At 46.7% G+C, this 23,717-nt stretch overlaps 2 protein-coding genes across 16 annotated transcripts in view; one reads left to right on the top strand and one right to left on the bottom strand.

Moving 5' to 3' along the window:
* LOC145543169 (reprimo-like protein) overlaps nt 1-3,021 on the top strand; it is a 125,892-nt gene extending 122,871 nt beyond the window's left edge. For 11 of the 12 annotated variants that reach the window (XM_081583810.1, XM_081583806.1, XM_081583809.1 and 8 more), the window contains one exon: nt 2,024-3,021. In XM_081583810.1, coding sequence (XP_081439936.1) covers nt 2,024-2,493 — 470 coding nt within the window. In that variant the 3' untranslated portion in view covers nt 2,494-3,021. Of the gene's footprint in view, nt 1-694; nt 842-2,023 lie in introns of those variants that run through there. The other variant, XM_081583818.1, reaches the window with a different exon arrangement.
* The window catches only part of LOC145543171 (Golgi SNAP receptor complex member 2-like), a 31,608-nt gene extending 8,105 nt beyond the window's left edge, over nt 1-23,503 (bottom strand). Inside the window, exons 1-7 of one of the 4 annotated variants that reach the window (XR_014080515.1) lie at nt 23,401-23,503; nt 14,693-14,757; nt 12,928-13,036; nt 11,813-11,949; nt 8,939-9,079; nt 7,721-7,832; nt 5,832-7,153 (exon numbers count right to left, since the gene is read on the bottom strand). Coding sequence is in view for 1 of the 4 variants with exons in the window: in XM_081583819.1 (XP_081439945.1) it covers nt 8,894-9,099; nt 11,813-11,949; nt 12,928-13,036; nt 14,693-14,732 (492 nt within the window). In the remaining 3 variants the exon portion in view is untranslated. Of the gene's footprint in view, nt 1-5,831; nt 7,154-7,720; nt 7,833-8,693; nt 9,100-11,812; nt 11,950-12,927; nt 13,037-14,692; nt 14,758-23,400 lie in introns of those variants that run through there. The other 3 variants (XR_014080517.1, XR_014080516.1, XM_081583819.1) reach the window with 3 other exon arrangements.
* Between the last annotated feature and the right edge of the window lie 214 nt (nt 23,504-23,717).

Genomic DNA, 23,717 nt, shown 5'->3' with positions numbered 1-23,717 from the left:
ATGGCAACCCACTCCAGTATTTCTCACCTGGAAAATTCCATGGACAGAGGCGCCTGATGGGCTACAGTCCACGGGGTTGCAAAGAGTCGGACACGACTGAGGACACACAGAAAAGGCCAGCCATCAGCCTCCTCACAGCCTCTTCCTGAAGTAGGCAGGATCCTGTACCCCACCTTTACTTGACCTCCCCCACCTTTCTGAGCATCTGGCAGCTTGACTGACCTCAGCTGAATGGAGTCAGTCATGGGCTAAGTCCAGGGTGCATCAAAGGTCAGGGGTTAGTCTCAGAAGAAGGATGGACAAAGGGCATAAAAGCATTTCTCTAAAGAAATCCAACTGGTCAAAAGCAGAAGAGAAAGTGTCCAGGCCAGATACCGGTTCTCATTCTGTTCTGTCCTGGCCCTGAGGGGTAGTCAGGGCAGGGAGACTCCTGCCCAGAAAACTCTTGAGTGCCCTTGTGCCAGGCTGTGTTCCTAGGACTGAGGAGGTGATCGGGGTCTTTCTCTAATTTCTCCTCTGTGTGTGTGTATGTGTGTCTATGCATATGTGTCGGTTTCCATCTTTAAAATGAAAAATTCAATAGCTTCGCAGGACACACACACACACAAATTAGTGTTCTGCTAATAGTGAGGGGGTGACTTTGAGATGCTCACCTGCTGGAGACAGCCTGAATCTCCTCCCTCCAATTTGCCAGGCTCTTTCTTTCCATCCACATTTCTCTCCTTCTACTGCCATCCCTGGAATCCAAGCCTCCAGCCAGCCATCTTTTGCCCAGACTGTTGCAACAAGTTCTAAACGCTTTCCGGTTTTTCCTTTGATTCAACAACCAAAGAATACAAGGGTGAGACATTATCCCCTATCCCCTGAATTCACACAATGATTTTTAAAATATTGACAATGACCAGGACTGGGAGTAATGCACTCTTTCTCCCAGTGGAAAGCTGGAGTGGAAACTGGTACATTTCTGGAGGGCAATTTAGTCAGATGTAATTTACTGATTCTGCAGGTCCATTTTTCAAAATATGATAGAAATAAAAAATTACAGGTCCTGTACAAAGATTTCTTACCAAGTTCTTTACGGTAATATTGTTTCTGATTAAAGAGAAAGAAAAAAGAAAGAGGGAGGGAAAAAAGGAAAGAAGGAACAGAAACAAATCAAATATCCAAAAATAGAGACTTTGGTTCAATAAATTGTAACAGTATAACAGTCTATACTTTGAAACCCAATTCCTTCTCTGAAAAGGATGAAGCAGACCAGTAGTTCTCAAAGTAAGTCCAAGAAGAGCAGAAAGAGCATTTCTTTGAAATGCACAGATTTACAGATTCAGAAACTCTGGGCTGGGCCCAGGAATCTGAGTTTTAACAAGCTCCTGTTGTAGATGAATATTTATCACTACGAAAGAATAAACTGTTAAATGACAAAGGATTACAAAACAGCATGTACAAAACAGTATGTATGAACAGTGCATCCTTATTCTGAATAGATCTATAGAAACACATAGAAAAAGGCCAGGAGGATTTTGAAGCAAGGTGGTAACATGGACACTCCCTGGGTAGTAGGATTATGAGTTTTTAGATTTTTTTTGTTTTCCGAATGTGTAATTTCTAACTATTTTACAGTAATGTGGCTTTGTAAAAAGGAATAAAGAAAAAACGCAATAACCTATTTTTAAGTTAAGAAAAACCACGTGGGGAGGGGTGGGGACGAGGTGGGAAGGAGGTCGAGAGTACTCCTCATATTCATGGTGGCGACGACCTGAGTCGGGGCAGTGGGGTTCGGCGGCCACCCACGGTCACGGCCCAGTGAGGGGCGGGGAGGGGGGATATGGCGTAGAGGAAAGGCCGCGCTGCGGGGAGAGGAGTGGCGGCTGGGCGGGCGCCGAGCGCAGTCGGTGCCTAGAGGCGCGCTGGGCTCGGCGGCTCCAGCTCGCGCGAAGCCTGTTGCTCGCCTCTCCGGGGTCGGAGGCCGGAGGGGGTGGGGCGCGCCGGCAGCTCCCCACCCTCTCCCTCTCCCCGCGCACAGGTGGACCCGGGCTTCTCCCAGAGCGCCGACGCCGGATAGCCTTCCCGTGCGCCCCGGACCGCGCGCCGAGACCCCCCCCCCACCCCGGGCGCCGAGCGGCGATGAACGCGACCTTCCTGAACCACAGCTGCCTGGAGACCACGGGTGGCTTGAGCGGCGGCAGCGGCGGGGGCGCTGCGCTGGGGAACCGCAGCCACGGGCTGAGCACGTGGCTGGGCTGCTGCCCTGGGGGCGCGCCGCTGTCCGCCAGCGACGGGGTCCCCTCGGGCCTGGCGCCGGACGAACGCAGCCTGTGGGTGTCGCGCGTGGCGCAGATCGCCGTGCTCTGCGTGCTGTCGCTCACCGTGGTCTTCGGCGTCTTCTTCCTGGGCTGCAACCTGCTCACCAAGTCCGAGAGCATGATTAACTTTCTGATGCAGGAGCGCCGGCCTTCCAAGGACGTGGGCGCTGCCATCCTGGGGCTGTACTGAGCGTAGCCTCTGCCCGCCCTCGTCAGCCGGCTGGAAGACCGAGGAGAGCCCAGGACCCTTGATCCTCCTTCCCGAGCTGTGCCGTCGCCTCCGGGAGGGCAGCTCGAGGGGCTCCCCCCAACCCCCATCCGCAAAGCGCCACGGGGCGCCCGCGCCCAGGACACTGCAGGACTCGAGGTGGCGGCGCGGGAAGGGACTTCCACACCAGACTGCGTGCAGTCGAGCCTTGGTGGGCGGGATGAGGGTTCTTAAACTGGTTTTTTTTTTTTTTTTTTGGAAAGTTCTGGGCAGGGTGGTGGGAGAGGCTGTGGGAAGCAGCTTGGGGCTGAGGTCACTCGCGTGGGAATTTTGTGTGTATGTAGGTGGGGTGGAGTGGGGGCCAGTTCCGAGCAGCATGGCGGGTGGGGGGGGGCAGTGCAGTTGTGGATGAATCGGAGTCACTGAGCTTGTTGAGCTTGTTGGCCCGATTTCACATTTGAGAAGAGATCTTATAATAAAGCTACAGCCGTCGGGGGCTTCCTCTGTGGGGTTTGTGTGTATGCTGAGGCGTTTGTTGGCGGCGGGGGCGGTGTGTAACCGAGGAGCCAGCAGGTTAAGCAGGTCACAGGACGCCTGGCCGCCGGACTGGGCAGCTATGGGGGATGGTCGGGGTCTCCTGAGACCCCACTCCAAAGCCGGGAAGGGGGCGGGGGGAAGTGCCCGTTTTCTACTGCTGCCAGCCCGGGCAGGCAGGTCCTGCAAGGACGGCTGGACAGCTGGTGAGGTAAATTAAATCATGGGGAAATTTGAATCTATTCTGTGAGATGGAAAAAAAAATAAATCAGCAACTTGAATTCAAAAGGGAGAAAATAGCCAAAACAACACATCAGGAGAGTGGACAAATGAAATATAATTGGTGTGTGGGGAGAGGTCTAGATGGAGGTAAAATTTTCATTATAGGGCCAAAAGCCCCAGCTCAGGGCTTGTTTGACTCACCCTTGTAGAGGGTAGGTGAGCAGATTCTGAAGATTTGCCTTTGCAGTGTGCGGAGGGAGGGTGTGGGGAAAGGGGGAATGTGAGCTTGGGAGAGGGTGTTGTGGTTTGAAGGACCCAGGATGTTTATTTATTTATTAAAAAAAATGTTTGGCTGCAGCCCACGGCATGGGGTGGGACCATAATTCCCCCGGCCAGGGATTGAACCCACACCCCCTGCACTGGAAGGTGGAGTCTTAACCACTGAACCACCAGTGAAGTCCACACCCAGGACGTTTAAAATGGACCAAATGGCCTCCAGTGCAGCTGTGTTCAGGGAATTTGGAACCTGCCATCATGCGATTTCCCCTGCTGCCCAGAACCCTGGCATCTCATATAGGTGCAGAATTTCCATAAAGCCATGTTAAGCAGTTAGAACCTTGGCACTCACCGGCCAAGGGGGCACGAGCAGCTCTACCGTCTGCAAGCGTCTGGTCTGGGGAAGAACTGAGCCTGGGGCCAGGGGGACAGAAGGAGAGAAATCTGGGCTTTGTGGCCCATGTATCCCCCTGGACCCTAGTGCCAGCCCGACTCAGGCACCCTGGTGCTTGGAAGATTTGAGGGGAGGGCTCTAGTTGATTTGTCTCTCTCTTCTCCCTTTGACCATGTGTGGAAGTAAAGATGAATGAGATGGAAGGGGACTGAAGCCTTACTTGGCTTTGGGAAGCGATGTATAGGGCATGACTGAAGCAACTTAGCACACACACACGTATAGGGCACACTACATCATGTCTTCAATACCAGTTCCATACGAGTTTGGGGGAGGGCAGGGTATCTCAACAAAAGCGTAGATGCTCATTGATTATGAAGGACCCAGTACCTTCCTGGTTCCTGAGCCCTCCTGTGTAACCACAGTCATCAACATCAGGATGTGTCACCTTCCCACCCACCCCCACCCCACCACCCCATCTCAGACCTGGGAGAGTTCAAGTTCATCCAATTAGGCCAGTCCAGTAGAGGCTAGGGGCCAGAAACTATTTATAAAGGATAGTTTATAAATAGTTTTGATCCATACTTTTGGATGGATCAAATTTGGGTGGCTCCAATTGATCCACAATGTGGAGAACGTTCTGTTGATGGCTTGAGGTGATAGGCAGGCCTGATCTGGGGAGAGCGGCCTTGAGTGATGGGGGCAGCCTGAGTATGTAGCTTTTTGTAGCACAGGTGCCTGGAGCCCAGGGTGACGAGATGGCCTGGAGAATGTGGTTCAGAGAGCTGCAGGCATTCGTGGAAAACCCAAATGACCGGAAAACGGTAGTTCCAGGAGGGACACTGAAACTTAGTTTTCTGGCTGACCAAGTTGGAGCGAACGACTACAAGAACTTCCCTCTAATGAAACGGATCTACGACTGGGGCAAGAGGAGGGGATTTAAGGGTTAAGTTTCCTGAATTCGCTGAAAAAGGAAAGCCTTAGTGGGCAAGCTTTGCAGGATTTTCTCACTGTAAAGAAGAAAAAGGACCACGAAGACATGCCTACCAACGTGCTCATTTGTGCCCTCCATGGCGGGCATGCCCCCGTGCACAAGTGGGGACACACAAAGCCAGGCTCAAGCCCCAAAGAGGAAAACAGCAAGTGTGAGTGGGGTCCTGGGAAGGAGTGGAGGGTGGGATCTCATTTTCTGTCCATCTCAGTTCTCCCGAAGCCCTGATGTCCTGCAGTGTGTTTACCAGAGTTCTCTTCTATAAACCTCGGGGGCGGGCACACTTAGTTACGTAAGAGGAAGCCTCACGCTCTGGGGGAAAAGCAGGACTAGATCCGAATCCTGAGGCTGGGGCGTGGGGTGCTGGATCGAGAAGGGGTCTAGTTCTCCAATGCCTTCCCCCCACTCCCCATCGCTGGGCAGGGAAAGATCTTCCAACAAAGGCTGCCCAAGTTTGAGGGGCCAGGTCTCTGGGGATCCTGGGTTCAGAAAAGAAGTCCCGGACTGGTCTTTGAAATCCTAGTCACCCTGCTTCCTAGCCCTGTGACTCTGGGGAAGTAACTCAACCTCTCTGTGCCTTAGTTTTCCTTAGTTTCCTCTGTGCCTTAGTTTCCATTTGTAAAGTGGAAGCCAGGGTCTTCCCTGGTGGTCCAGTGGTTAAGAGTCTGCCTGCCAATGCAGAGGGACACACGTTCCATCCCTGGTCTGGGAAGATCCCCTGGAGAAGGAAATGGCAACCCACTCCAGTATCCTTGCCTGGAAAATCCCATGGACAGAGGAACCTGATGGGCTGCAGTCCATGGGGTCGCAAAGAGTTGGGCACAACTGAGCGACCAACACTTCATTTCATACGTATATGTCCATATGTATAATGCGTAAGAACGTGTGTTAAAAAATGACCATTGATTCATATTATACACAAAAATTTCATCATAAAGTTAAACATACAAGCTAAAACTATAACCTTCTAGAAGAAAACAGGAGAATATCCCCAAACTGGAAATAATCCAGGTGCATTTCAACAAGAGGATGGATTAACAGTGTATGTTCTGTGCACAATGAGATACTCCTGCGCAAAAAGGACCCGACGACACCATGTAACGACATGAAAGAGCCTGGAACACTCCCGAGAGGAAGGAGGCACACTCCCGAGAGTAATGCGAACATCTACATTAAGTTCAGTAACAGTCAAAACTAATATATGATGAAACAAGAAGAGTGGCTGCCTGGGGTGGAGGGGCGGGCAGGAGCAGACTAACCTGGAAAGGGAACAAGGGCTCTTTCAGGGGTGATGAAAACGGTCTAGTCTTGACAGCAGGGAGAGTTACAAAGGTGTATGTAGGCATTTGTCAAAATTCCATGACCTATACAAGTTAAGATCTGTACACCTCAGTGAATGCACATCATACCTCCATAAAGAAGTTCTAAATTAGAATATTTTATATTTAAAAAGAAAAAATGGGTTTCCCTGGTGGCTCAGATGGTAAAGAATTGGCCTGCAATACGGGAGACCCGGGTTCGATCCCTGGGCTGGGAAGATGCTCTGGAGAAGGAATGGCGACTCACTCCAGTCTTCTTGTCCACGGACAGAGAAGCCTGGTGAGCTACAGTCCATGGGGTTGCAAAGAGTCGGACACGACTGAGCAACTAACACTTTCACTTTTCATATTAAAAAATAAAAGGCAACATCAAAGAAACTTTTTCTCTGCTCCCTGGCTCTAAATTGCTTGCTATCAGTCTGTGCACGCTGTAGAGAAGACACCTCAGGAATTCTGCTGAGCAGAGCTTATGTCCATGTTCATGAGAGGGCCTGAAGCAGGCAAGACGGAACCACAGAAACACAGCTGCCAGACACCAACACGACGACCTAAAACCTCATATATAAATGTCACCGCCCACCACCCAAAGGGTATTTTATTCCTAAAGCAACAGTCCGTACCACCCAGGCTGCCCTTCCTCCCTGCTAATGTTCATTTTTAAGCATATTCAATTTTCTATGAAGTAACAGATGAATGCTGGGCAGACCTCAACTTACTTAGACGTCACCCACTGTATTTGTATGGGGGCATCTAACCTAAGGTCCCGCATCTACTTCTTAAGCGAACACAGGAACAGGCAACCGAGAGAAGAGTCTCTCAGGTCAAACTTCATCTCTGCCAGAAGGGACCAGAGACATGTTTTCGCCACATGATGATCAGCATTAGACTCTCACTCAAGACTCTGCTTAGCTATGAAAGAAGAGATTATTCCATCACTCTATGAAATTCAAATATCAACTTCAAAAATCACTGGAAAGTTAACATGTATTTCAAAAACGCTACTCATTTTCTACCACAAATTTTCCCAAATCAAGGCCCGGTTCCTTCACGCTTCCTCCTATGTTCTTTTCAAATGGTTTAGGCAGAAGCTTGCCTGACAGAAGTGGGGCAGGTAGAAGGAATCAGTACAGTAGATGTGCAGAGGACACGGATGAGAAACCTCACACTCCAACCCCTGACTGCCCACCCACCAGGCTTCCCAGAGCTTCATCTCTGGGGAGTGTTAGGGCAGAAGTTGCTTGGGCTCCTCAGTGACACCAGACTTCGGTAGGAAGCTGACATTTGCTTTAACAATAAGCTCTGAGCCCTACCAGGTCGACGTTGAGTGTTGATGCTGAGCCTCATCCTAAAAAGAGTTTGACTGTTTTTCTGAGATACGGGGAGGAAGCCAGCAGCTTTCTAAAGAAAGGGAGGATTAACCCTCATGTATTAGTTTAGACTGGGGTTCCCTGATGGCGCAGCAGGTAAAGAACCTACCTGCAATACAGGAGACAGAGGAGATGCGGGTTCGATTCCTGGTCGGGAAGATCCCCTGGAGGAGGAAATGAGGAAATGACAACCCACTCCAGTATTCTTGCCTGAAAAAAAACTGTGGACAGAGGAGACTGGTGGGCTACAGTTCATGGGGTCACAAAGAGTCAGACATGACTGAGCAACTAAACACACACACACATCAGTTTAGATGACTGCAGGTGGCTGTCCTGAAAGGGGATGCAGGTGGAGCTGTCAGAGACCACGCTTCCAGACTGTCTGAAGCACTGTGACCATCGCCAAGATAAGTGTCACTCGAGGCCTGCCTGACCTCCTGCCAGGTAAAGGTGGTAGGCAATGCTCAGAAACATACTGAAGTCCTCCAGAGCTGACAGGCTCGAGGTCCAACAAAAACTAAGATAAAGCGCACGCTCCCGAGTGACTGCTTCTCACAGCTCAGGGGCTGGGAGGGCTCCGTGCACAAGGGACCACACCCTGATAACAGGCACAGTTCACACCCCACTGTCCATCAGGGTTGATACAGGAAAAGGGCTGAGGCTGAAACATCATGACTGACATCAGAGGCTGTGTCATGTTTCTGTAAACCACTCCCTAGAGGTCTGAGTCTCAGCCAATGGGACAGTTTCTAGGAATACCTGTTACTAAAGAGAAAATGAAGCCGAGTCATTGGGGGTCACTAGCCTGTGCTCCAGAAGCCACTGCCAATCAACCTGGGCAGCCCTAAGACCCTCCCCTGGGGGGCTTCAGCTGCTGCAAGACAGAGGTCTCAGCTGTAAGACTGCCCAACACAGGGGCCGCACGGAAAACACCCAAGAGTAAGAGAGACGCCAAGTAAAGCCATGTCTTCCTTCTTCCGAGAGCGAATTCTATCACAGAATTTCTTGGCCCATTACTGCTTCCTCTCACTAGCAGCAGTCACTTTCTGTTCAGTTCAGGAAATGGAAAAACAGCCGGATACTGAGAGATGTCACAATATGGTTCACTGTAAACATAATAAACACCTACTGGCAAAGGGAATTCGGCTACTTTTGGACTCATAATAATCCACTTCCAGCAAAAAGGATCCCAAACTCAAAGGCTCTGTCTCACCATCACAGCATCACAGTTCAGGGCTATGTGACCAAAAGGTAAATGCAGGTCCCACACTGCTGGCTAAAGTTAAAACACAAGGCCTTCTCCCTGTACCCCCCAAAGGGCCCCCACCTTCAAGGTCAGTCTCTGGGCCCTCAGTCCCTCCAGAATACTGTGCCCGCCTCCAATGAGGTCATCCATGCCGTGGTGAATTTTCTGGAAGGAGGAGTTAAACTGCAGTGATTCATCCATTGGTATGGTGGTGTCAGAGTCCTGTGAAAGAAACGCAGGCACTTGATTAACTTCGCTGCTGCTCAGCTCGTGGTGTCCCCACCTCAACTGACCACTCTGCCTCTTGGTCAAGGTCAAGCTGGAAGAACTGCCAGAGGAAATGGTGCAGGAATCAAAGGACCCTGACGGAGACTAAAAAGCAAAGCGGAGATCTGTGGCGGCCTCTGTTCACTCAGAGGAAGTGCAATTCTCTGACTTCTCAGTCTCCAAATGGGTTCCACCACACAAGTCTGTTCGTCCCTGCCTCCTCCGCATCATTCCCCCAACTCAGGAAAAAGCTTTTTATTTTACTTTTTGATGTGGACCATTTTTAAAGTCTTTTATTGAATTTGTTACAATATTGCTTCTGTTTCATGCTTTGTTTTTTTTGGCCGCGGGGTATGCGGGATCTTAGCTCCCCAGTGAGGGATCGAACTCACTCCTGCTGCACTGGAAGGCGAAGTCTTAACCACTGGACCCCCAGGGAAGTCCTGGAAACTCTATTCTCGCTGGGCTTCTCCTAAAGGTTGTCTCTAACTCCTTACTAACCTAACTTCTTCCAAATGTTCCTCTACCTGGCTTCCCCTTGGTGCAGTGGGGAAGGTTTGCTTTTGTCCTTTGGCTATTTCATCTATAGCTTATTCCTCCCTCCGATTAGACAGACTGACTATGGAGAGCAGAGACTGTTTTCTATTAAAGGCCCAACAGTGTTCACAATGCGACTATCCACCTGAGCAGGGAGGAAAAGTCTATAAAGAAATGAAGGGAGGAAAGAACTAATACTGATCAATGCTTTCCACTTTGCATACTCTTCACTCTAAGCTCAGTCAGGCCCCACTCTAACCTTATGCTGTAGTTATGGTATTATCCTCGTTTTAGATGAAGAAACGGAAGCCCAGACAGGTGGAATGACTTGTGTAAGACCCTGCCAGTGAGACATCCAGCGGGGCACAAATCCCCGTGCTGGGTGCAGAGCCCGCCCTTTTAACTGTCCCGTAGGGAGAAACATCAAAACCAATCCTAGCGCTCCACTTTCACCCTGCAAGTGGGAAGGGCACAGATGCATGGCATGACCAGTCACTGCCCTGTCCTCTTTCCAGCTCCCTGACCATTACAAACCCTTCTGCCAAGCAGTAGCACTTTTACCACTTTCTGTCATCATGAAGAAGTTAAATCACCTTTTCTTCGCTGCTCAAGTTCACAATCTTTTTTCAGGTATATATTTTCAATCCCCCTGCTGCTAACATGGGAGTGTCTCAGGGGTAGGAGCAAGGTTTTTAATTTTAATACACTTTACTTTCAGCACCTTAAATAGCATCCTGCACAAGCTGATGCTTGGTGGGCGAAGACCCCAGTGTTTGGGTATAGCTGATGGGCTGCTATCTCTCAGAAAAATGTACTATAGCTCATGATCATAAAAAGACCAGGAAGAAGTTCATTCAGCCAGATAATTTTTATTAAGGGCCCACTGTATGCACAGCATTACACTAGGCTGGTAAGATGTAAAATAATTCGGAGCCATCATCCCTGGCCTAAAAAAGCCCTATAACCACAGCTATCCAAAGCCCACACAACACCTTAAGTGTGTCATATAGCTCCCTACTCTTTTGAAAAGAGGCTCTGCTTACCGACCAACACATGTTCGTTGACCTTTTGAATTGTTAATCATTACTACTTGACTGCTTACATCAGAGAAACCAAACTATGTAGGCATATGCTGAAGCACCTGGAGAAATTTACTGCATGTGTGGACACAGGGTTCCACACACAGGGTTCCACAAAGAGGGTTCAACATCTACAAAGTGGGAACTGATTTGAGTTCTGAGGATGGGCTTAGAAAGCGTAAGCCCACTTTAGAAAATGAACCTCTATAAGAAAACAAAAAACCAACCAAACAAAAAGCCCCCGAGACCCACCTTATTTGGTGGAATACATTATGCAGGACACAGGAAAAGCCAGTAATGTTCTACAGCCATGTGTGAGAAATGGTCCCATTGAGCCCAAAGGACAGGGACATGGGTATCCTAGGAAATCAAACATGCAAACCAACAGGCAACTTTCAAACGGGCTCAAGTCAAGCAGTCCCTCTATAACGAAATACTTGCTAACAAATCCCTCCTAACTGCCGCTCGGACTAGGGGCAAAAGCATTTTAACACATTCAACACTGGAACTACACACACATACACACACACACACTGGCAAGAGGCAAAAACATTTTACCGCATCCAACACTGGAACTGCACGCGTGCGTGTGCACACACATGCAAAAAGATTTTAACACATCCAACACTGGAACTGCACGCATGCGCGTGCACACACACACACACACACACACACACACACAGAAGCAACTGCCCGAAGGCAGCTTTGAAACGCTGCCCTCACTACAAATAGTCTAAGTTCTAATTATCCTTCTTGATCTGATCAGGAAAATGTTTCCACCATGGGAAAATCCACTTCTCTGCATCAACCAGTCAAACCAGGTAATTTTCCCCTCTGCCTGGTCCTTCAATTTAACTACTTCCTCTGAGGGTTTTTGTGACAGAAAAAGAGATGCATGCAGTGTTTAGGTCTAGTCTCTGTGGCAACGCAGTCAGCCATCACTTCCAGTTGCTCTCCTCCCGTCCCATCAGTCTGCTTCAGAACCCCCTAGGGGGCTCCCGTCAAGAGTCCTGAGCTCCAGCTCTGACCAACCGCCCAGTCCCTGCCGATCCCGCCCAGGCGCTGGGCTTACGTTCGTTCGTGGTGAAGGTGCCAGACAGAAGCTCCTCTCGCTGTCTCTCCTGCTGCTCCCGTGCATACCGCCGGTGCTGGAAGTTTCGAAGAGCAGTCTGCAAGTGCTGGACGTCGTACTTCAACTGGTCGACACGGCTGGAATTGACCGAGAGATTCAATTCCAGGAGCCCAGAGCAGCACAACTGGAGGTGGCTGGACTTCGTCTTCAGGGAAAAAGACAATTCCTTACTTCCCCCTGTACCCCTCCAAGCTATCCACCCTGCCCCAATAATCTGATTTGATCAATGATGTTGAAAGTAACAAGGGAGCCTGTAGTTACAGCAGGATGGTAGCAAATGAGATTCCAGCAGCTTTCCTTAACTATCTGCTGGTCTCTGATTCTGGATGCATGACAGGGAACAGGTGACAGGAAGCAGGTTCGATGACCTCTTCCTGACCTTCTAGGGATTATATTGCTCTCCTGCAAGAAGCCCAAGGGCATCTATGGAGTAGAGCATCAGTGAAGTTTCACAAACATTTTGGAAACAGAGGCTGCGGTGGAGGTGGTGAGGGTGGTTTCGCTTTAATTTCATGGGGGTGTATCAAACATTAGATCAGTATTTCATTACAAATACACTGATGGAGTGATAAAGAGCAAGGTAATTCAACCCAAGACTGAAATGGGAACCAAAAAACAGAGTGAAACTCCCTGGTGGCATTAGGTTTCAAGTGGCCATGGGTCTGGTCAGAAAAACAGTACTGGGGGCAAAATTTCAAAATGATACCAACAAGGAAAGGACCAGGCTTCTGAGCTGCTAACCTCACAGGCTTTTTATTATTTTTTTTAACTGAAGTAGCGGTGATGTACAATATTACCTACGTTACAGGTATACAATATGGTGATTCACAAGTTTTAAAGGTTATAATCCATTTACCGTTACTATAAAATATTGGCTATATTCCCTGTGGTGTACAACACAGGCTTTTCATTCTGAGGGAGAATTACGCAAATAGAATTGTGGTCTTTATGGGACTTTATCTTTGCATAGTCTCAGTTTTCCAACGTGTAAATGGATTTTCAGAATACTCGATGACCTCTCCGGGAGCAAGGCCTGGCAGGCTGAGAGCACTCACAGTTTGGCATTCTGTCTTTTGTTGGGGGGCTCCTTGCTGGACAAAATCTCCAGACGCTCTAGTTGGCTGAATATCTGGTCTATGCTTGCTTGGATTTCATTTTCTACTACTGCACAAAAGAGAAAAAAGAATAATTACTGGGAAAAGAGATAGTGAACTTCAATTAGAATGATAAATCAAACATGTCTTTTTTCTATATCCAATAAACTCAAAAATATGTATTGCAAAAGAAGAAAAATGCACTGATGAGAACAGAAAAAAATTCAAATTATACTAAGTGACTTTCTAAATGTTTTTACATATATACATATATATGCGTATATACATATATATGCGTATATATAGTTGTTAATACCATAACAATGCTATTTTTTTAAAAAAAAACCTAAAGATAAATCTATAGAAATAAACTTCCTGCCTTTGAAAATAAAATGAACATTCAAAGATTGTCCAAATAAATATTTTCAGCAAAATGCAGTATTTTCTGATATAGAATGAGGCCTCTTTTCCTTTGAGATTATTCCCAGATATGGGTTATAAATATCTAGTAAAAAGACTGCCAAATGAACCCTCTGCAGAAAATAATGAGGTTAAAAAAAAAAGCGCACAGGGAAAGATTAGTATGTGAAACACAGAGAAGCATTCCCTTAAGAATAGGTAGGCCGATGCTGGAGTCACCAGAATAGACAAAATATCAACAGGGAAGACCCAGAAAAGAATCCACAGAGGTAATAATATGATAAATACAGTCATTTTCCTTAGCTCCTTTGCTAAACAGTCAAAATGACCTCTTTTCCATTTCTAATCATGTACCAACGAGATTGCTGGAAAGCCAAACAAAGTCGACGGACAGAAGTTAAACTGTGCACAGAAAAAGGCATCCAGACTGCCTCGTGTCCAATAAGGAAGTGACAGTAGAGACAGAAGTGTCACCTTCTTCGGGGAGCCCAGAGCTAACAAACACAGCTCAGAACCAGGCAGGGCACAGGACCGAGAGAAGAGGTGCTTGGGAGCAGCAGAAAGCAGACTTGAGAAAACAGGAGAATGGGCTCGGCGCCAGCCAAGGAGTGACAGGAGGAGACAGCATCAGTGGTGGGAGGGGGACCAGCAGTGTCTGTGTTACAGACTCAGACTCAGAAAAAGCACCTTTTCTCTTTCTTTTGGCCACACCACGTCGGCACGTGGGATCTTAGTTCCCTGACCAGGGATCGAACCAGTAGCCCCCTGCGTTGGAAACATGGCATCTTAACCAAGGGACTACCGGGGAAGTTTCAGGACCCTTTCTCATAATAGAAAAGAAACTAAAACACAAATAGCAGCACTCTTCTCAAAAGAAATCATGGTGTGGGAACTGAACTAATTAATATTGCCCTTCATTTCTGAATAATCCTCCTAGAAAGCTGCAGAATTCTCAGCTCAAGAAGAAACGCCCAGTTTCAGTTAAACATCTCTGAATCTTTATGGACCACATTCCTCTACGGACGGGGTAATTAGATTAAGACAGATGGAGGCAAGTACTCCCATTCCCATCGGGCCCTGTCAGGTTGAGTGGAGGGGTAATGGGGGATAAGACTTGTGGGATTCCAGAGGGCACGGTCAGGGAAACCAGTGACTCTGCCATCGGGTTTTTCTGTCCGCCCTCACAACAGAACTCATTCCACGCTGACTCCTTCAGCCCCTGAGGCAGAAACACAGTCAGGAAACCCAGCCCATTAGCAGCGTGTCATCAGAGACAGGACTCTGGTCTGCGTAGTTAATTACTCACAGTGCAGAGCCTGCTTGTCTGCCGTCTCCAGGCGTCCCATGTGAGACTGGATTTCATGGACCTGCCTATCAAAGGGAGAGGGAGGAAATGAGTGAGACACGCGTAATCAACAGTGCTTCGGTCAGGAAAGACAATTTTTCTAATGCTAACGTAGAACTGATCTAAATGGACAGTGTTGCTGAACTGTGAAATTTGTATGTGGCACTTCAGGTCACATGTTTTGGCACGGTTTCTAAAATTTTAACGTTAAATATTAAAAACAATGCCGACAGGCGACATTCAGTGAGCACTCACTGCATCTGAGACGTTCTGCAAGGTCAAAAACCCTATGAGGAAAGGACTAGTATCACCCTCTTTTTGTAAATAAGACAACCAAAGCCCAGAAAGGTTATGTAACTTGTTCAAGGTCACACACCAAGTGATAAACCTCGATGTGGACCCAGCCAATCCCACTCTCTGTTCTTTGACCCAATGTGCTGAGCGCTGCTCTGTACCAGAGAGAGTCAAAGGGCAAGAGAGAGAGAATTCTTGTCCTTGAGAAACAGTATAATTCGGAATGACAGGCCAGATAGATGCGAAAAGTCCCAAGAAGATTTAAGAGAACACTAACACACACAAGCGTCAACAAAAAGAAAGCTCTGAGCAGCAGTGCTATGCAAAGGCAAAGACAACAGGAGACTGAGCTGCGGGCAGCTCTGTGGGCAAAGGGAGTTCGAAATGTGATTTGGTAAAGGAAAATGTGGAGAAAATGACGTGCAAAAAGGCCTGCAAGGCCTGTCACATGAGTGACCAGCAGGCTGGCCTGCCTGAGAGTTGGGGTCAGAGGGGAGAAGGGCAGGAGGTGGATTAGTGGGAGGGAGCCATCAGAGGAAGGCCCAGAGAGACAGGGATCTCCTGTTTGGTAAACCTCTTTCCTTGGCAATAGGAGGCAATTTGGAAACACAGCACTGTACCCGGGGCCTCTGGCCGGTCCTGACATCAGGCCCAGGGCACTTCCCAATGGCTTCCCAGGGCTTAGCCAAAGTCACCCTCTGAGCCCTTCTGAGCAGCCCTCTGTGATAAATCCTGGGGATGTTTTTATCCTACCCCAACAAACGCCTCCTGGGGCTTCTGGTCTCTTCACAGAGAGTCACAGGAGCGGGCCTATGAGCTCTTCTATCATCTCCAGGCCTTGAAGAAATGTCAACAACCATCCTCCATCGTGAGCACCACAAACTGTGACCCCAAATTTATCAATGCAAGCCAGAAGCCCAAATTTGGTTTGAACTTGCCTCAAGTCTTTTCCAGGGCTTCCCTGCGGTCTCAAAACATGACCCATGGCTCCAGAAGCAAGGGCAGACCCTCAGAGGTTCCTGGGCAAGACCCAAGGTCCTGACAGGCAACTAGAAATCACTCCTAGAGTCTGCGGGACGAGGTCGCTACTTCAGGAAGGTAAGTCCAGATGCTTTAGAATGGAGACACATGGAGATATGGAGGCAGATGTAGGACAGCAACTTGAAGAAACTGATATCTGGATCAGGGTAATGATGAAAACAGCTAGAGAGCACGGAAGGGCAGTGCTGATGGAAAAGAGAACGAGGACTTTCCTGAAGGCCTGGATGTGGGCAGTGAGGCAAATCTCTAATGGAAGCGGGAAAGGAACGGACTACAATAAATGCTGATGGCTCAGTTCGTTAACCATGTGAAAAAAAGACACCTTGTATAACACACAAAGATAAACTCAAGGCGTGCATATTATAACTTCAGGCTAAATAAGGATTTCTTAATTAAACAAGACAAAAACCAAAGCTACCCCTCAAGCCCCACAAAAGAAAAGACTGACAGATCTGACCACATTAAAAAACAAAAACAAAACCTTTTTACACCAAAGCACACCTGAAAAAAAAAAAAAAGGCAGAGACTGGAAGCCACCCGCAGCAGATAACAAAGGAATATGTTTGAATGTATAAGGAACTACTACAAATCAATAGGAAAAGTCAAAACAAAACAATTTTTAAAATGGGTAAAGGGCAACTGACAGAAAAGGAAATCCAAATGGACAAAAAATATATGAAGAAACACTCTTCTAGTAATCAGGAAAATGCATATTGAAAGTAATAACATCACATTTCTCCCGTGTGACTGACAAATATTTTAAACTTTAGGGATGAGGGACCCTTGGCAGGCATAACAAGAGTACCCAAGGGGTCCTGGGGAAGATTTCCAGGTTCTATCACAGGACTGCCTTTGGCTCTGTGTTCTGTTCTGGTATTTTTTAAAAAATCAACTTATGATTATGAAATTTGCACAAAACTCTGCACTCCAGTGACTGGTTAGGATATTGAATCACAAAGCAAAGGAAACGTTTTTCACTTAGACTGTGGTGTTGGAGAAGACTTTTGAGAGTCCCTTGGACTGCAAGGAGATCCAACCAGTCCATCCTAAAGGAGATCAGTCCTGGGTGTTCATTGGAAGGACTGATGTTGAAGCTGAAACTCCAATACTTGGGCCACCTGATGCCAAGAGCTGCCTCATTTGAAAAGACCCTGATGCTGGGAAAGATTGAGGGCAGGAGGAGAAGGGGACGACAGAGGATGAGGTGGGTGGACAGAGGATGAGATGGGTGGATGGCATCACCGACCCAATGGGCATGAGTCTGAGTCAACTCCGGGAGTTGGTGATGGACAGGGAGGCCTGGCGTGCTGCGGTTCGTGGGGTCGCAAAGAGTCGGACACAACTGAGGGACTGAACTGAACTGAATACAATAAAATCTGTCGGGGATAAAAAGCGTTTTAAGATTTTTTAAAAAAGTCAAATGCACAACACAGAATGGCATTCAGGTTTGAGTCATTTGCTCAAGAAACCCTACCAAGTCAAGATTTCCCCCAATGGGAGATGAACAAGATGACTGGGAAAGTTTAGAAGTCAAGTTGCAAAGAGGAAGTCAAAAAAGCTAGTGATAATAATCCTTTGAGAAAAGAAAGGAAAAAACAACTACACTAAAATGGGGCAGCTGGGGCTCTTCAAGTATCTCGAGATGACAGCAAGAGGAGTGGGCTTGTTCTCTGTTGCTGCTCCTTAAGGGAGTGCGGGCATGCGTGCTCAGTTGCTTTAGTCGTGTCTAACTCTCTGCGATCCAATGGACTATAACCTGCCATGCTTCCCTGTCCGTGAGATTTCCCAGGCAAGAATACTGGAGTGGGTTACCATGCCCTCCTCCAGGGGATCTTCCTGATCCAGGGATTGAACCCACATCTCCTGCACTGCAGGCAGATTCTTTACCATGGAGCCACCGGGGAAGCCCCCTTAAGGGAGCCCCAGAACCAAAGGGTACAAATTTCAAGATGACAAATGTCAGCTGAACACAGAGGGAAAAAACTGAGAACAAACTTTCGAAAAAGAGGCAAAAAAAAGGGCTCTGGCATGTTTACACACAGAGTACATGAACTGTCTTGAGCTTTATAAAGGGTCTTCCTGACCAAAGTGAATTGAAATGGAAGATCTTGCCAGTCACTTTCAATTCTTAAATTCCACGACAGCAGCAGGAGAGATGGTGTCAATACCCACAGAACCCTATAACATTCATCAGCTGGTTTTTACTACTTTCTAAGCGAAAATGGATATTAAATTGCAGCGAAACATGACTTTTTCCAACCAATCTCTTTTTGCTTTACATGAACTAGAAAAGAGCCAATAAAGTGATACCAATCTCCACATGCCAGGTGCGAGGAAATAAATGAAAACAACAGAGCAAGGATGAATGGCATTGTGAGAACTACTATATGCCAAGTGGCAAATCTGTTTTTACAGGGAACTGGGAATTCAGACAACACATTTGAAGCCAATAAGGAACAGTTGATATGCAACTCTGACATGGGAGTGTGCACACTAGAAATCAGAAGTCCTAGCCCTGACTAGTAGGGGGTTCATGGTGGGCGTGGGTGAAAACATAACCAAGCAGAGACCTAGTAGCAAATAAACAGGTGTCCATGTTGCAGAGCTTTTTTCAGAAAATGTCTGTAGAAGATCTAGAAGAATTTTCTTTTAAATAAAACTTACTTATTTATTTGGCTGCGTCGAGTCTTGGTTGCATGGGCTCACGGACCTTCCAGTTATGCAGCGTGGGCTTAGTTGCTCCACAGCACGTGGCATCTTAGTTCCCTGACCAGGGATCAAACCCACAACCCCTGCATCGCAAGGCAGACTCTAAACCATCGGACCACCAGGGAGGTCCCTAGGAAGAATTTTAAAACAGAACTGCTTTTCAAAAGTCCATACAGGGACTTGCCTGGTAGTCCAGTGGCTAAGATGCTGTGCTCCCCAATGCAGGAGGCCGGAGTTTGATTCCTGGCCAGGTAACTAGATCCAACAGGCCGCAACTCAGAGTTTACATGCAGCAACGAAGATCGAAGAGCCCACGTGCCACGACTAAGAGCCAGCACAACCAAATAAAAAAAAAAAATTTTTTAAGTCCATGGAACTACCCAACCCCCATCATATACACCCACTTTGCACACATGCTGCTTCTGCCTGACTTGAGCAGGAAACAGGGTTTTAGAGTTAAAAGATCTGAGCTGAAGTTTGAGTTCCACTATGCAGTAGCTGAGGGGCAATGAACAAGTTCATTTAACTCCTTGGTGCCTTAGTGTCCTCAACTCTAAAATGGGGCACTGATAAACATAATTATTTAAGGGGTCATAGATCCAAAGGCAATATGACACTGCTGCGGTAACCCACACAGGGTTAGGGAAGTCTGTTGTTTTTGCTTTGCTTGCTTTATTTAGAAGTAGCGGAACCATCTGGGCACTTTCACCTCACCCACTTTGCCTTCACTATATTTAGCCTCTCATCAGAAAGCAAAATCAAAAAAAAAAAAAAAGGAAAAACTGGTCTTGAGATAAGGTAACAGTCTTTAAACCCAGCTGTTCATCAAAATCACCTGGAGAGCTTGTTAAAAATAGAGCTTCTTGTGCTCCAAACCTACTGAATCAGGATCTCTAGTGATAATAAGGTCCAGTGCACTGAATGATCTTGGACAAATATGGGCACCTTTACAAGCACTGGGATCTCAAAAATAGAAGCCTGGCTATTAGCGCCACTATAAAGTTCACCCTAACACAGTATTATTTAAGTGTAAAATGTTTAACCTGCTTTTCATCTGTTTTTTCCCCCAATGTCCAGGCATTTTCAAGATATGCAACTTTAAAATGCTGATGTAATTCCAATGTACTTTCAGGGACACAGCAAGAGATAACCACAAACTGGGTTCAAAGCTTCAGTAAAATTAATATGTTCAGTTATTGTTGTATCAGTTCAGCTGCAATCATTAATTTCTGCAACTCCAAAAGTTAACTGCAGATATGCACAGGATTCTGTTTCCTTTTTAAGACACTCAATCACCAGTGTTATGGAATTGAAAGGAGACTTACAGTTTAATCAGCCCCAAACTTTTGTTTTAAAGGTGAGGAAAACAAGGTGATGAGGTCTAGAACCAGAATCCTCAGTCCTGTTTCAGTCCCTGAGGGGAAAGGAGGCAGATCAGAACATACTGCACCAATAATAATAATCATAATGATGATGATGAATATACTGCAGCACAAAACAAAGTCAATTTCCTGAGGGCAGGGCTGTACTGTCTGCACTGGGAACAGTGCCTAACACATAGCAGGTGCTCAATCAATATTCACTGAATAAATGAATGACTACATAGTCGAAGGCCTAGCAGTGGCTGGTCAAATCTTGTCCCTTGTCTGTTTCTGTAAATAAAGTTTTACTGGAATACAATCACATCCATTTGTTTACACACTGCCTAAAGGCTGCTAGTGCACTAATAATAGCAGAGCTGAAGAGCTACCACAGAGACCATATGGCCTGTAAGACCTAAAATATTTACTATCTGGCTCTCAACAGGAAAAGCTGCTGAGCTCTGCTATCGAGTCTAAGGGTCTATAGAGCTTGAGGGTAGGTCGTTGGAGACCTGTATAGGTAAGGAGTTCATCTATGCTCCACAAATCTTCTTTGGGACACCGTTTAGAATTCCTCCTCTAAGTTTACATATAATTGAGTTTCCGAGTTTACTCTGTGATCAGCTATCTGCTGCACCAGTAACAAGTAGCACGAGGCTCTGCAAATAAAATTATTCTTAAAAATAAACTGGCAGTAGACCAATGGATAAGGAAGCTGTGGTACATATACAATATTACTCAGCCATTAAAACGAATACATTCAAATCAGTTCTAATGAGGTGGATGCAACTGGAGCCTATTATACAGAGTGAAGTAAGCCAGAAAAAAAAAAACACCAATACAGTATACTAACATATATACGGTATTTAGTCAATTGGTAAAGATAACCCTGTATGTGAGACATCAAAAGAGACACAGATAAATAGAACAGTATTATGGACTCTATGGGAGAGGGCGAGGGCAGCATGATATGGGAGAATGGCATTCAAGCATGTAAATTATCATATGTGAAACGGATCGCCAGTCCGGGTTCAAGGCATGATACAGGGCGCTCGGGGCTGGGGCACTGGGATGACCCGGAGGGAGGGGATGGGGAGGGAGGTGGGAGGGGCGTTCTGGAAGGGGAAAACATGTACATCCATGGTGGATTCATGTCAATGTATGGCAAAACAAATAAAAAAATAATAATAATAAATAAACTAAGCCCAAAAAATAAATAAATAAGTAAACTGGGGTGCAACCTCCTTAGAAATATCCTTTAACCAAATTAGCTAACCAGATGAGACTGTACACGAGATCAATTTCAAAGCACTACTTAGTCCACTGAGCCTGGTTATTATAAAAGATCTGTCCTTTCTTAGTAACATGGGCATAATTTCCTGCTTCATTTCTTTTCCAATTGACTCACAGATCCAGTTTCTAAAGTCCCTTGTCTGTTTTTGTCCCTTGTCTGTCCTTCCTATAATTTTTATATGAGAATAGGGCTCATGTAATAGTGTAAGACCAATTTTGTTATTTCAATACTATTACAAAGTAGGCTCTACATTTTCACCTGCCCAAACCAAACACTGAATCAATAAAGTAAAAAGTAGAAAATGAAACAGTAACTTAATGAAACATAAAAGAAAATGAAACACAAAATTAGAAAATGAAACAAAAGGATCATCTTCCTCTTGTTCTAGTGCTCTAAAGTATTTCTTTTATTGTGAATTCATTAAGAGAGGTGGGTTCCCATTTTCTTTCTTTCCCAGGCCTTGGGGGTGTGATTTTAAGAATTTTCATCAGCACAAAACTACACTGTAAGTTGAAAGGTATCAGAATAGGACAGGTATAAGTAGGTATATATTCCAAAAAAATCTGAAAACAGAGACTCATACAGACATTTGTACACCAGTGTTCTCAGCAGTATTATTCACAATAGTCAAAAGGTAGAAACAACCCAAGTGCCCATCAGTAGAGGAATGGATAACAAAACATAGTGTGTGTGTGTGTGTAACTCTGCAAAAGAATATTATACAGCCATAAAAGGAACAACAGATACATGCTATGACACAGATGAACCTCGGAAACCTTACGCTGAGTGAAATAAGGCAGGCACAAAAGGACAAACAGATTATTCTACTTACATGAGATATCTAGAACAGGAAAATTCAGAAACAGAAAGTAGAGCAGGTTACCAGGGACCCGGGGAGAATTGGGGAAGTACCGCTTAATGGGTACATGAGATTCTGTTTGGGATAATGAAAAAGTTCAGGAAATAGATAATGATGGTTACACAACTCTGTGACTGTGCTATAATGCCACTGAGCTGTACGCTTAGAAATGATCACTTTAAATAGTAAATTACATGATACTGGAAACATAATTAAAAATTAAATGGTTAGCTTTAAAAAGGTAAACTTGATGTTATTTATGTTTGACCATAATAAAAGGTAACTCATAAACAATTTTCCCCCCAAACAGGATAGGTATGATCTTATTTCCCTATTCAATTACATATTTCGGCAAGCTCCAAAAATGCAGGGCAGTATGAATAAGGATACCAAGGAATTTTATGAGAAGCTAAACCAAAATTCAACTTCCTTCAAGGTAACCTGGAACCAGACATTCTGAGCAACTTCTTTTATCAGAAAAATATGCTCTTTTAGTGTAAACCGAAATCAGACTAAAAGAGAAAATAAAAACCACAGCGTAGCAGCAACAAGGTTCGGGCCAATCAAGACTAAGGACTGATACCATTTAGGAGCTGTGAGTCATTAATTAAACGTTTTCTGACGACCTTAGCCCAGTGATGGATCCTTTTAAACTGCTTAAGGAGATCCTGTTGGTAATGCTCATTTACCTTCCATCTTATGGTGCCCCATGTTAGACTTTTTTTCGCACACCCTGGCTCTCCAACTAAACGGTAAACGCCTATGTGCAGGGGCCCTCAGTCCCCACCGGTTCTAGCAATGCGGACCAGAGTTGGCTGGAGCTGGACAATGTGAGACTTTCCCTTCAACTAGTCTCCCAGTAGCTAGTCACGGCCTCGGAGATCCCGGAAGGCATTCGGCCCAATGTCGCCGGGCACCAGGTCGGACCCTCCGGCCGCCGCAGACCTGGGCATCACGGCCAAAGACTGAGCCCTTCCGAACTGGTCCCCACGGCAGCCCCCGGACGGAAAGACTAGGCCTCCATTCTGGCGGACGCCCGAGGCCCTAGCCCAGGGGACTAGGGCTCGCCCAGCCTGGCTTCGTCCCAGCCCGTGCCCGACGCGTCCCTCACTTGTGCGTTTGCTGGTACAGCGGCTCCAGGTTGCCGGCCCCGCCGGGTCCCGCTCCGGCTTCCACGGAACACGTCCTCACAGCCCGCCTTCCGGCTTCCGGTCGCAGGACCCTCCTCCCGGCCCGCTAGGGCTGTCCCAACGGGCGCCACCCTGGTGGCGGCTGCGAGAAAGGAGAAGGGGAACGAGTAAAGAGGCCTGAAGAAGGCTAAGTGTAATCAGAGGTTCTGCCTCAGATGAGGGACGAGGAGGTATAGGTTTTGGCAAGAGGCTGTCTGCAGCATTGAGTCAGGCATTGGTAAGGGCAGTCGCAGTGTAT

This window comes from Giraffa tippelskirchi, chromosome 3 (assembly GCF_054371585.1).
Source record: "Giraffa tippelskirchi isolate mGirTip1 chromosome 3, T2T-mGirTip1v1.2.pri, whole genome shotgun sequence".
NCBI classification, from domain to species: Eukaryota; Metazoa; Chordata; class Mammalia; order Artiodactyla; family Giraffidae; genus Giraffa; species Giraffa tippelskirchi.
The sequence above is the reverse complement of the archived record's forward strand: the minus strand, read 5'-3'. Positions and strand labels throughout refer to the sequence as shown.